This window comes from Pseudophryne corroboree, chromosome 3 (genome assembly GCF_028390025.1).
Source record: "Pseudophryne corroboree isolate aPseCor3 chromosome 3, aPseCor3.hap2, whole genome shotgun sequence".
NCBI lineage: Eukaryota > Metazoa > Chordata > Amphibia > Anura > Myobatrachidae > Pseudophryne > Pseudophryne corroboree.
Genome location: NC_086446.1, coordinates 179,546,254 through 179,560,651, shown reverse-complemented (window position 1 = coordinate 179,560,651; position 14,398 = coordinate 179,546,254). Strand labels below are relative to the sequence as shown.

The 14,398-nt window shown below is 41.8% G+C and overlaps 1 protein-coding gene across 2 annotated transcripts in view; it reads right to left on the bottom strand.

Annotated features, from left to right (window-relative positions):
• VCL (vinculin) overlaps window positions 1-14,398 on the bottom strand; it is a 135,533-nt gene that overhangs the window by 52,284 nt on the left and 68,851 nt on the right. For both annotated transcript variants that reach the window (XM_063958645.1, XM_063958646.1), the window contains exons 4-14: window positions 13,780-13,888; window positions 11,455-11,577; window positions 11,143-11,303; window positions 7,648-7,738; window positions 6,580-6,727; window positions 4,311-4,464; window positions 1,567-1,742; window positions 1,244-1,434; window positions 697-896; window positions 391-519; window positions 153-302 (exon numbers count right to left, since the gene is read on the bottom strand). In XM_063958645.1, coding sequence (XP_063814715.1) covers window positions 153-302; window positions 391-519; window positions 697-896; window positions 1,244-1,434; window positions 1,567-1,742; window positions 4,311-4,464; window positions 6,580-6,727; window positions 7,648-7,738; window positions 11,143-11,303; window positions 11,455-11,577; window positions 13,780-13,888 — 1,632 coding nt within the window. The remainder of the gene's footprint in view (window positions 1-152; window positions 303-390; window positions 520-696; window positions 897-1,243; window positions 1,435-1,566; window positions 1,743-4,310; window positions 4,465-6,579; window positions 6,728-7,647; window positions 7,739-11,142; window positions 11,304-11,454; window positions 11,578-13,779; window positions 13,889-14,398) is intronic.

Sequence of the window (14,398 nt, the reverse complement as noted above, 5' to 3'; positions counted from 1 at the left end):
GTAGGAGATATGATGGTCATGGGACAGAGACAAACTAAATGGTACTCTAGTCAATAATAAGCTCGACAAGCGAACACAGTAACCCCCTTGAAGAAAATAGGTGAAGTCTTATGAATAGCATATTATTACACATTTAAGTCTTTGTAACAAACCTGAGGGGTTAGCTCCCTGGAGGACTTCACAGCTGCTTGTATCCCTTCCACAGTGGATTTATTAGCCGATCCCACAGCTGCTGCTTTCTCCGCCGTGGCTCCCAGGCGAGCTGCGTGGTTCTCAAAGTTGGCAGCTCTCTCTTCAAAGACCTGTTTCCATGTTATAGAAGAGCATAAGAAACAAATTTGGCATGTATTACAGCACCTGTGACAAATGGAGGTCTAGGTTATAACTAACCTCTTCTCTGTTGTGTGCGTCAGGAGGAGAAGTGGCTGCCACGGCTAGGAGTTTGATAGGAGTAGTAGTGTCACTAAAAACATCAGACACCTCTTGTGTCATCACCTCCTGCATTTTCCCCTTCAAATCCTTTACAGGGTGCAAGGGAACATTGTCCACAATAAGAATATACAAGTTCTCCCAAGTTCGCTACAGCTACTTATATTTACACAAAAAGGTAAAAAGCTGCAAATCATGTAACGAACAAAACTATGTAAAAAGAGTGGGCTTATAGTTAGCACAAAAGCAGCAATTAAGTGCAATTACCTTCAGCGCATCCTGCAGCTGAGCAGCCACAGCGCGTGCCTGGGGTGTGTCTCCTTCACCCCGTGATGCCATCTCCGCAAGCTGTCCTGCTAGTTGCTCCACACGATCGCATCTTGCCAACATATCCTGGCGATAAGGTCCCATCATAGAGTTGGCCAAGCGACGACCCTCTGCTACTAGCCCACGAATGGCAGCCTGACCTTTAGATAGAAGAGTTTGCCTATAAGACGTCGAAAACAAGCCCCAACTTATGGGAAAACACAAAGAACTTTTAAAAATTAAACCTAGGATGAGTTTCTGGTGTGGCCTGTCCACAAGCTAGATATTCATAATGGTACATAAACACATAGAACACACAGTGCTATGTCCTTTCTAGCATTAAATTATTCCTACTGTTGGGATATTGACGTTAACCATGTGTATTATTATGTTGTGTAAATATTTTGCTTATCTGATGCTTATTGAACAAGATATTAACTAAATCAACCCTGTCCATAATTTTGACAATCCTCCACAGAATAAACATATACACAGCAATTAGCCTTACCCACTCCCCGGTCATCCACAGAGGGGTTGTCAATCCAGCGCTGGGCCTGCTCCACTTTCCCTTCCATGTTTACTGCTGCTTTCACAGGGCGGCTGTTGCCCACAGCACGGTTTACCTTAGTTTGCAGGTTCTGCAGCGAAGTTGCTATCTGCTTGGCTAAAGCACGTGCTTCTGGGGAGTCTCCTTTTCCCCTGGGGACAAAAAAAAAAAAGCAGATGTCACTATTTTGCATGCAAATACATTTCCACCAATAACTAGAAGATACTCAAAATGTCTGAGAGCAACGGTGTTGTCATACACACAGCCTCCACCTTGCTACTTACTGCCGACGGAGGTCAGACAGCTTGGCAGTAAGAGCTGCTATCTCCCCTAAGGAGCGCAAAATGTCCTCTCTGTCTTTGGGATCCTCACACAGCTCAGCAATCTTCTTAGCCTCAGCTAGGATGCTTCGGATGTTCTCCTCTCCTTCTGGACCACCATTGGGATCTGCCAGCCAACTCTGTGAGATGCCAATGTACAGAAGATTAGATAAAGGGCGTGGGCCATGTCCTTCTATTGCAAGCTTTGCTCCTTATTGGTGCTTTACAGAGCTTGCACTGAGAATATTTGGTGGAAAATGGTCCAATTATTGCACACTTCTTTCAGTAACCACTCAAATTTTCAGCTGTAACAATAGGAATAGTGGACAAATAGAAAACTAATAAAAAATAAGTAAACCTAAAAAGGTATTCACATACGGGTCTATTAGTTGTGTAACTCAGACCTGAATAGGTACTGTACATCTATATTTTATTAGACGATGGAGCCATGTTTGTCCAATATGACTGAACACCACATTTTAGATCACACACCCTTAACTCAGTTATCCATAGAAGAACAAAAGTCCTGTCTTTTCAAATGTCAGTGTTTCAACTGTAGCAAGATGAGCTGCACCTAATGATAGTGCTTAAGAAAGGATTACAATAAAATCACCACAAGATGGCTGCCAGCTATATATTTCGAATGGATATATTTTTTAAATCAAGTATTTTTATTAATTTTCAAGTTTCAAAACCCATAGAATGGTATATGATCAGTACATGTACAAAATATATAGTGAAGCCGAATAAGAATAAATGGTCACAGCATGAAGCAGTATTAACATGAGCATAGATAGAGGCGTGAGCTGTCGGAGTGACACAGGTGAAACAGAAATCTAGGGCCCAAGCAGATGGCCATTAGATGGATCAGCAAGGACATATAGAGAGTTATGCCACAATGACCGGACCTCATCAAACTTTGAGGGACATTTTCTGTTCTGATACATAAACCTCTCATGAGAGACAGTAACATCAACTAACGCTATCCAGGAGGGAAGAGGAGGGGGATCAGATGCCGTCCAGCAACAAGCAAAATAGACCCTGGACAACATAAAAGGTTATTCACATACAGACGTAAAGGAGCAGTGAGGGATTCCTCAAGGCCGAGGCCAAAAATCCAAATACGTGGAGTTAATAAGGGTAAGCTAATACCAGTCATACATATAGAGGTGAGGGGGCAGAGCATTTAGGACATAGGTCAGATAAGGATCCTGCAAATTCACAAAGCCGAGATGGGGTCCAATAAAACCTATGCAAAACATATAACTGTATATGCTGAAAGCTGGCACCCCAAAGGAACCCAATATAAAAATCACATTCCTCATCCTCAAGACCACCCAAATCTGTAACCCAGTGAGACCTAAGGTTGCACAGATTCCCCTTACCAAAAGAGGACAAAAGAGAGGAGAAGGCCAACGAAACAGAGCAGCACACAGGCAATGTACGCACTAAGAGACTAATTGGAGATGCCGAACGAACAGGAGAGGTACCCTTCCACTGTCCACAGAGAGCACGGCGGTGCTGCAGAAAGCTATAAAACAGATGTGCTGAAAGGCCATAAGTGAAGGACAAAAAAGTAAAATGTATGTAGGACCCCATCTTGATATAGCTGCACAATAGAGGCTACACCAAAGGACAACCACACAGAGCTACCCTTGAGCCCACGGATCTCAGAAAAAGCTAAATTATGACAAATCGGGGAGTAGGAGTCCAGAACAGCGTCTCCTAATGGACCCTACACACTTACAGATCTAACTGAACGATATGAACGTACTCGTTCATTAATGAACAAGTACTCATTCATATCGTTCAGTGTGTAGGCACCAACGATGAACGATGCGTGGCCCCACACACCAATATGGACAATCTCATCCATAGTAGCATGCAGGGCTATGGGGCCGGGTGAGTGAAGAAACTTCACTCACCCAGTCACTAACCCATGCGCCCCCCCCCCCCGCCACCGCCGGGTCACCCGTCGGCCACATTGGCAGCTGAATGCCTAATGTGTAGGACCCGTAACACTTTGCCAGCAGCAAACCAGACTCTACAAGCTTGATGAAATGTCTAATGGATACATTTAAACAGTCAACACACTAATACCCCTTTCACATCGCACAAATAACCCGGTACCGACACGGCATATTGCCGTGTCGAACCGGGTCAGTGTGCGATGTGAAAGCACACTGGGCGATTTAGCGGGTCGCCTGACCCGGTAAATCAACCCGGTAAAAAAGAAGGGTTTTACCCGGGTTGATTACCGGGTCAGGTGCGGTGTGAATGGGAGCCGCGTCGATGCGACACGGTTCCCATTCACAAGATAGGGAGAGGCGGCGCTGGAGATGAGCTCATCTCCCGACGCCGCCTCCACTCCCGCCCCTGCTGCTGCTGCGGCCTCCGTTGTCATGGCAACCGACCCGGTATATTGCCGGGTCGGGAAGCCTGCAACGGAGCGCAAATGCCGGATCCCACCCGGTAAGTACACGTTTGTCTTACCGGGTAGGACCCGGCATTTGCGGTGTGAATGCAGCATAACAATAACAGTCCGCTGTTATTTTTCAAGTGCAGGTTAGAAAAGTAAAGCAGAAATTTGATTGGTTGACATCACTTCGTTTTCCCTCTGCACTGTATCATACTGCCAGTGTTTAGACATTATTCAGAGAAGATTACATTACATTTGGATTGTGTGACCTCATTATGTATAGTCTTACCTGGGCAGCATCAATCTTTTTCCCAATCGCCTGCTTGGAGTTTGTTAGGGCTTCCAATTTACGGGCAGCATTCTCTACTTTAGCTGTTAGGAGATCTAGTCCCTGAGATACCTGCTGTGCTTTCTGCATTGCAATAGGAGTAGCACCTTGTCCCCTATATAATAGAAGATGCCACAGTTCAAATAAATCACATTACAGATCAACAGGGCTCAAAACAGTCTCTGGATTTACAGTAAATTTTACAGGCAAGACACAAGTTCTATTTACAATAACGTAACTTGTACTAAATTGACCAAAAGGTAAGTTCTGCACAGACAACACTAAGAGTAAAAAAATATTTTAACTATAAAAATTTAACAGCTCAAGCTATTCCAATGAAATACACAGCAGCACTAAATTAGGTTACATTTTAAAAAATACAACATACATTTAAAGCTGGTTTCCTTTTTACATCCCCAGTAATTAATATGTGAACTGTTAAACAGCCATTAAGACTGAAATGCATAATTCCCACATCTGAAATAATAATAATAATAATAATAATAATAATAATAAAAAAAAAAAGAAATAAAAAAAGATTCAAATATAAATCTAAGTTCATAGAATTTAGTTATTTTAAACTAGTACATATCCACATAAATGCATAGGCAGGGGCGTCTCTAGAGAGGAGGGGGCCCATGTGCAGACTCCGTGTGTGGGCCCCTTCCTCTCCTGTAGCCATCGCGCCGCTGCTAGCGTTCTCAGCACTCTAGACTCTGGCACAGTGCCAGAGTCTACAGCGCTTGCGCAGGACTATGAAAAATGGCAACCGCGCTATTTTTACGGAGTTCTGCGCATGTGCTGTAGACTCTGGCACTGTGCCAGAATCTCTAGTGGTCAGTGCGCTAGCAGCGGCGCGATGGCTACGGGAGAGGAGGGGGCCCACACACGGTCGGCTATGGACTCCAGAAAGGTAAGTATAGGAGAAATGGGTGAAGTGTGTACGGTGTGGGCCCACTCTGGACCCAGGGGCCAATGTGCATAGGGCTGCAAAGGGATGCAGTGTAACAGTAGATCATAATTGTCAGGAGGAATTATCAATCGTCTATACTCATGAAATAAACATGCCACTCTCACCAGTACATAAAATGTAAAGTTTGAAATCTAAAAATATAGGGCCGCCCACTCTAGTACAATGCCCATTTGGTTAGTGCTTTAGGGAACCACCACCCCACGCTACCAGAGAATCACCACAGAAGTACCCGGTTAGGTAGTTCGGGTTTGTGTGAAATAAATCAGCTGCCATAGATTAAGTTGTCCTGCAATATTCTTCTCAAAACTAAAGCCTTGGGCCCAAAATTTCAACTAAGTAAAGTACTTAAAAACAAAAAAATCCAGATTCTCAGCTTCATTGTTTTATATTACACACACAATCTACCGGTGACCTGCAAAACATGAACCGTGTGGGGTCCTGAGGACAGAGTTTGAGAACCTGACTAACTACCATGTCACAGGTTGGGTTTCAAAAATGACAGGAGATGATTAGCTGGTCCTTTATCTCCATCCACTACAGTGGTTCTCAAACGGTGTGCCGTGGCACCCTGGAGTGCCCTGAGTTGGTGATCCAGGACCAATTCAAATTATTTAAGTTCAATGTAATAGGCAAAACTAGTGCTGGTGGCTGCATAAAATACATGGACAAACAGAAGCAAATCTGGTCACTCACCACATTACTGAATTTAATGAGGACATATAAACACAATTTACTTAATTTAATAAGTCTTTCTAAATTTCTCAGTAAGAAACTTTTGGCCTAGGGGTGGCATGAAAAGAAATATGATACTCTGGGGCGCCATGATTCAAAAAAGTTTGCGAACTACTGTCTTAGTAAATATACCCTTATATCACATAAATGATGGTTGCAATAGGGACAAATTTGTATAAATATAGATTTGTCACTAGAAATGAGGTTAAAGGCTTTGCACATGCACCATTTTTAAGGAACCCGAGGTCCTGAGCTAAAGGTCATCACTTGGTGAACGCAGTATAAAAGGTAATGTACATTACTGTACAATAGACATATACCCCTAACACACATTCACTGATTCTTATTTGAAGCTGTGTTTATACTGCATCCAATGTGCAGTGAACACTGCTCAGGCAAAAGTGTGCCACATAAAAAGCCTCCATATTCTGCAGCCTAAATGTACAACCTACCGATGTTCAATAAGTATTTTAATGTAAATGACTATCTATGGCATGTTGTAAATGTCTCAATACAATTATTTACCTTGCTCTTAGATCAGCCACCTGGTCAGTCATCTGTCCTAGAGTCTTGACTGTTCCCAGGATGTCCTTCCTCTCCTTCCCTGCACACAGCTCACCAACTTTCCCTGCCTCATCTAGGATCTGGCGGACGGCTTGCTCTCCGACATCACCTGGGCAGACAGAAGCAGTGGTAAGGCCCAGCACAAGCAAGGCGAGAAGGTAGAAAACAGATTCATGAAATGAATGTAAATGCTACATTCTAGAACAGAACAGTATGCCTGCTCAGTCAAGGCCAAAATTAGATACAATGCACATATGCATACACAGTATTGTTCAGTCCATAAACAGAACGCCTGTTAAACACAATGTATAGAGCACCATGCATAGTTCTACATAATTTATTAAAAATATTTATGAACAAAATCAAGAATAATAAAAAATAAAAAAAAAGGGCCCAAAAAGAGAAATGCAGGCCAGCTTTATTTTTATACTGCAATTCAGATTTGAACTGGGACATGTCCCACTCAACACTAAGGAGGAATTCAACTGACAGCTGGAAATGTACAAAAAAACAAAAATGCAGCCACAGGGTACTGTTATTCAAATACAAGACTGAAAGAGAGAAACAGTGATTTCAGAGTTTTTTTTCCACACATCTCCCAGAGAAAGTCTGAAATACATTAACTTTAGGAAAAAAACACAGGTGCATGCACTGGCACCATAGCGGCATCCCTGATAAGTGCCATGATTCCGCGGCCGCGATTGCCAAAACACATGGATACAGAAAATTATCCCAGATCCAATGGGTTTTCGTGCAACAACAAAAAAAGCCAGGGAAGGGGAGGGGGGGGGGGGGGGGGCGGGTTTGGGGTGTACAACAGGATTTCACTGCAATTGTTTACTGCAAAAATGGATGGCAGGTAATTGAATTCCCCCTAAAGCTTTCTGCACATTTTAAATCTCCCCCACCTGTAGTGCATCAATGAGTAAAGCTACTCCTTTATTTGGTCTTTTCTCCCGTCTCTGAACCAGCCCCATAGTGTATAGTGAGGCGAGAGAATTAGAGATTTTTTACAAGTTTCATCGTTACCTGGAGGAGCATTTGGGTCCCTCAGCCAGCCCTTTGCCTGGCCCAACTTCGAATCAATCAGTGCAAGTGCCCTCTTCATGGCCTCTGTGTCCTATCAATTTATAAACATAGAAACAATTATATTTTATCTCACCAACACTAAATCAGCAGCAAGTCTCAAATCACAAGAGCAAGCTCAGCACAGCAAACTGGTTCAGGTGACTTTATTATCTACCCCAAGTACACATCAGAACCATGTGTTTTTCATGCAACGGAATGGCCTTTGTACTGATATATCATGCGGCAGTATACACTTCACAATCCAGTGTTCGACTGCGCAATATAGTGGTACATCCCGCATTCAGCTGTATGGCGTCGCAAGCAGGGTCAGCCCATCCGACTTGCAGCACATCATATGGGATGATAATGCTGACAATGCATGGGAGCTCGCGATTGAGGATACAGACTGAGCAATGTGCTCGATATATGGTTCTGATTCGTGACAGAATTATATATTGTGTTAAAATTATATATAGGCCAATATATCACTTAATGTGTACCAGGCCTTATGGTGGTTACACACTGGGGCAAAAGGCATTTGCTCAGTCATTGGAACGATTGCCCTTGAGCCCAGATTTGGTGCGTACACCGAAAGGAGTTTTATGAAGGTCGGAACAATCATGTTCCGTCCTTCATTAGCATAACCGAGGTCGCTAGCGATATTGCAAGGTTTGAAGTGCAGCAGATAAAAGCTAGTGTCCCTTGCTAGCGACCATAAGAGTGCGCAATCAACCGTACACACTGTGCGATGTAGGCGATTTGTCATAACAAATCGGCCTGAAATCGCTCCAGTGTGTACTCAGCTTAACACGGCCTTTTAATAGAACATGAGACCTGTTTAAACTGCAAAAGGGTGTGAAGTTACAGAAATTAAACACAAAAACTTTAATATATTGTATAATTTATGGCTAGATAAAAAAACAGCTTTGTAAATACATTGAATAGAAGGCCTAATATGTTAAAAAAAATATACAAAAATTCTATATACAGATGTAGCCATGTTCATCTTTGCTGCAATCCAGCATGCTGCATGGCATGCCAGGCTGCGCATGGTAGTAAGAGGAGCATGACTACATCTGTATCTCATGCACTGAGGAGGAACTGCAGGCCTTAGAATAACCAGTTAGCAAAGCTCATACCTTCCCTTATGTACCCTCCATCAGAGGTCCCCTCTAATACCAAAGGACAGCTACTACTACAATATCCAGAACAGAATGCAAACCTTTTGCCCATATTAATTTGGGGCATAATTCTCTAAAATTTGTAATGACAGAAGCAGCACTATTATTACATTACATTCTCCTATAACGTCATAGCTACAACAGACATACAATTAAAATAATCTTAAGAAAAAGATAGCATCCTGAATTCCCGTTGATGCATTTATGCAGCAGTGTTTCAATAAGAAAATACAATTTTGCATTTCTCAAGGATGTTTCTTGTTTTTCATAATTTTCCCTTCAACAGCTGTTAGCACTGCGGGATACGACAGCCACCAGTTGGGCATAGGGGGTTCATGTGCCCAGCAGGGGGTTGCACAACATGTTTCTAAAACCTTAACGTACTTCTATTTGTTATACTCTTCAGGTCACAGACGTCTAAAATTCCTGGCTTTTCATTTACTTGGCATTTCATTGCCAAGTCGCTTTGCTAGACACAGCCTGACCCCCCCCCCCCCCCCCCCCCCTTTCACACAAATTACTGATTGAAGCAGTTCTACTTGGTAATTTGCGGATCAACTTGGGTATTTCTTCTGTATGATAAGGTCAACCAGGGTCATAATTCCATGTACTTTGACCCTGGTAAAATTCCTGGGTCGAAGTCCCGGGAATTTCAACTTGGGTTGACCCTTTCACACATAAAACGACCCGGGTTGACACAGGAAATTAGTATTTTCTTGGATGCTCTAACGAATTAAAAGCTTTATATTGTTTGCCCAGTTTGCTTTGTCCCTTGATGTAAAAAGATATTTCCTTTACAAAAGGGTTGAAAGTGAAAATACTTCAATTCCATTAACTATTTATTTGGAAATCCATGCACTCGCCAAAGCATAAAACAATAAAAAAATACATTAGAAAGAATAAGAAAAGTTGAAGATGTAATGATAAGACTGTGATAAAATTTTAATTATTCTAAGTATGTTACAAAACAGAGTGTTCAATACCATCTATTATTTTTAACTGAATTGTGCACCCTCTGTAAATGAGGCACCTCAATTGAAAACAAAAAAAAGATCTGTAGATGCCAAATTTGGCAGGGATACAGTAAAAAGTTCTGCCTTAACGAGGACACACAAAGCAACCAGGGCAAGCAGTGAAATAGGATAAAATACATTCTAGGCTGACAAGAGTATCAGTTCTGCCTAATATTTTAATCAAACAGAAATTTGTGGCCAGAATATATAAAAATGGTTGACAATAACCACATCTTGCTGCTATGTGGGATGATGTAATACACCCCAAGGAAACAAAGCAATCATTTAAAATGACTACAGTCCAACAGAAACACTGTTCATAACATGTTACTTGCAGGACAGAATCATTGCATCTCACACACAAATACACACACACACATATATACACATAAAAATGCATTAGAACAGAGGCATAAAGCACAGCACTCTCAGGTTATCAGGACATGCTGTCTGTCGCTGCAGAGATCTTACCTTCTATACCCAGAACATAAAGGAACAAATACATAAAGAAGAAAATGTGAAAACGTAGATCTGTAGATAACTTCTAGGATATTAAAATGTTAAACAAAAATAGGATACATTCAGCAACTTTAAAATGCTAAATGTATACACTACAAAATAAAATAATAATAATAATAATAATAATAATAATAATAATAATAAATAATATTATACTATTTTAATAATGGAAATTAAAACTAACAAATGCAAGCTCAGAAAACATGCATAAAGAGAACCAGTCGCCAGATTCGGGTGTTCTTTAATTGATTTAATATGCCTTGTGCACAATACACAAACTAAAAATTGTAATATATATGGTTTACCCACAGCCTATTTAATACACAGAAGATTTTAAATGTTTTTTCCTTGGTGAATGAGGTCAGGAGACCCCTATTTTGGGGTTTGGCATATATGCTGTGTAGTTGAAAAAACAGCAAAAGATAATATTTATATATTGCCAAATCTTTTATTATCAGTCTGACAGTGTCACTATGGATTTACAAATATCCACTCTGCTTGTCTATTTTTTCATTAGGAATTACTCTCCAACTAAACCATAATATACACTTTGGGGAAGATGTATTAAACATTGGAGAAAGATAAAGTGAACCAATCAGCTCTTGTCATGTTACAGGCTGTGTTTGAAAAAGGACAGTTAAAAGCTGATTGGTTGGTACGCTCTCTCTCTCCACAGTTTGATACATTTCCCCCATAATATAGCTAACTAAAGAACTGCATTTATCTTTGGTTCCACCTCTCACCTTGCTGGCCCAAGCATCTTCATCCCAAGACGTAAGTTGCAGGACACGTATAATTTCATTAATCTCTGCACTCATCTTCTCCACTGTGAAGTTGCGATTTTTGAGAGCTTCTTCAATACCATGACTGCGGGAGTTCTTGGTTGTCACAAAGATCTTCATAGCTGGGAGAAAGTATAAAAAAGAAAAAGAATGTCCAGACCAAAACACAAAAATACCTCTTCATAACAAAGTAAGAAATCTGGGACAAGCCTGAAGGAGTAAAAACACAAATTGTAAAACCTGAATACATCTGGTTTATCAGGAGATACATACCAGAGATCAGGACTGGCAGCAGGTCTTTAACAGTGTTCATGGAATTTACGAGCATGATCCGATGTTCCTGGTGGGTCAACTCCTGCTGACGTTCATCAATCATTTTCGCCATCTTTGTCATTCCTAAAACAAGATCCACAGACATCTAAGAGGCTTGTGCAGAGTTAGTCACAAAATAGGCGTAAAATATTGAAAACAAAAAGGCAGTGCAGAAAAATATTTTTGCAATATGCAGAAATGTATATATCATCTGGAGAGATGGAAAAAGAACAAACGGCTGCGCTGAATATCAGGAACGAAACATAATGTACTGAGAGCCAACGTAAAAAATAACCGGTGAATAATTATATATATATATATATATATATATATACATTCACTAAACGTGAACTGGTGGTATATTGTAATAACTCAGCTTTTTGAGGGTGAAGAGTTCCAAGTTCCACTTGTTAGATAATTGATAAGTACCAGGTATGCTGGTGGAATCCTAATGGATTACAAGTCCCTCAGTTGAAAGTGATATTCAATACCTTTCCAAAATGGGCTGGTAAGAGCCGAGCGTCCTCGGCTTCAATGTCCTGCAATGCCCATGTACGTTGTGCAGCGGAAAGGAGGAGACCGTCTCTCTGACAACCCGGTCGTGGCGGTGTGTGCGCTGGAGCCGCTGATGTCGGTTGTTGTAGACGGAGAGTGCAGCGGGGACCAAGGAGCACCTGGAAGATTTCACCTTAGCTGAGTGTGGATAGGGGCGGGTCCTGACGCGTTTCGTCACGTTCACGTGACTTTCTCAAAGGTACCTTTGAGAAAGTCACGTGAACGTGACGAAACGCGTCAGGACCCGCCCCTATCCACGCTCAGCTAAGGTGAAATCTTCCAGGTGCTCCTTGGTCCCCGCTGCACTCTCCGTCTACAGCATCCGACATCAGCGGCTCCAGCGCACACGCCGCCACGACCGGGTTGTCAGAGAGACGGTCTCCTCCTTTCCGCTGCACAGCGTACATGGGCATTGCAGGACATTGAAGCCGAGGACGCTCGGCTCTTACCAGCCCATTTTGGAAAGGTATTGAATATCACTTTCAACTGAGGGACTTGTAATCCATTAGGATTCCACCAGCATACCTGGTACTTATCAAACAAGTGGAACTTGGAACTCTTCACCCTCAAAAAGCTGAGTTATTACAATATACCACCAGTTCACGTTTAGTGAATGTTCTTATATATATATATATATATATATATACATACATATATACATACATATATACATACACATTATTCACCGGTTATTTGATAATTAATCTTTTTATATGTTTTATTAATAAACATTGTTATTTTTTACGTTGGCTCTCTGTACATTATGTTTCGTTCCTGATATTCAGCGCAGCCGTTTGTTCTTTTTCCATGCCATCACCACAATACTACACATAGTATTCCGGCAAGCGCAGACTATCAGGAACATACAATTGTGATCATTTTATTCTATGTAACACGCATTGGCTTCTAATTCTTATTTGATGATTAGGCGCTCGTTTGTTGCAGTTTTTTGTTTTGGTCATCTGGAGAGATGCCCTGCTCCGCAGCTGCAGCACGTACCTTGGCTATACACCGAGTAATCACCATTTAGCGTGTAAGTGCACCTCCCTGCTGCTCATCCTAAGAGGCATATATGCATGTTTGTGCAGATCTACATAAGCTAAAATGTGCTTGCAAGTTTTAATCAACAAAAGGACCTACTTGGGGGTTGTGCATGCGCAGTGACGTCACTTTACCAGAGGTCACTGACACTGAGAAGGAGACCGTGTAAGCGCATAGTTCTTTCCAACATGATTAATAAATAAAATAAAGCTGAAAAGGAACAACTGCTTTAAGGTGAATGAGTAAATGAATAGTAATGCTCATGAACAGCATTCAACCCATGCTCTTGTAGCCTAGTAAAATGCTTTAATGTAGTAAGCCCATAGCATAATGTTGATGGACTTGAACACCTGTAAGATAAGTGTATGTTTACAATATGCATCAACTTCAACATAGTCATTAACATAATGGTATTCTATGGGAGCGCTTATCATGTACACAACATGCTGCAGGAAGGCTTTGGGAGCACTTCAAGTGCTCTCCTTACAAAGAATGAAGGTCCAGGTCTTGTGTGTGATACTTCACAGGTTACCTTAGAGAAAGAAAAATCATAGGAAGCCCGTGCCTTGCTTTATGGGTGAGGCAGCCGCAACCTGTGATTTTCTCATCACATCATAATGTAAATATTAGGCGTCGCCTATGTTACTGGTGCAATAGAGTAGTAACCACTGCTATTAGGGCATCACGTACCAGGCCCCAAGTTCTTGGTGTAAGTGACCAGATCCTCCATGTTCTCAACAACCTCTGCCACCGTCAAATACTCCAGGATACCTTTACACACTCTTATGATTTTCCTCACCTGTTCAAAAGGTAGAAATAAAATAAGAATTTACTTACCGATAATTCTATTTCTCGGAGTCCGTAGTGGATGCTGGGGTTCCTGAAAGGACCATGGGGAATAGCGGCTCCGCAGGAGACAGGGCACAAAAAAGTAAAGCTTTTACCAGATCAGGTGGTGTGCACTGGCTCCTCCCCCTATGACCCTCCTCCAGACTCCAGTTAGGTACTGTGCCCGGACGAGCGTACACAATAAGGGAGGCAATTTGAATCCCGGGTAAGACTCATACCAGCCACACCAATCACACCGTACAACTTGTGATCTAAACCCAGTTAACAGTATGATAACAGAAAGAGCCTCTTAAAGATGGCTCCTTAACAATATAACCCGAATTTGTTAACAATAACTATGTACAGTATTGCAGATAATCCGCACTTGGGATGGGCGCCCAGCATCCACTACGGACTCCGAGAAATAGAATTATCGGTAAGTAAATTCTTATTTTCTCTATCGTCCTAAGTGGATGCTGGG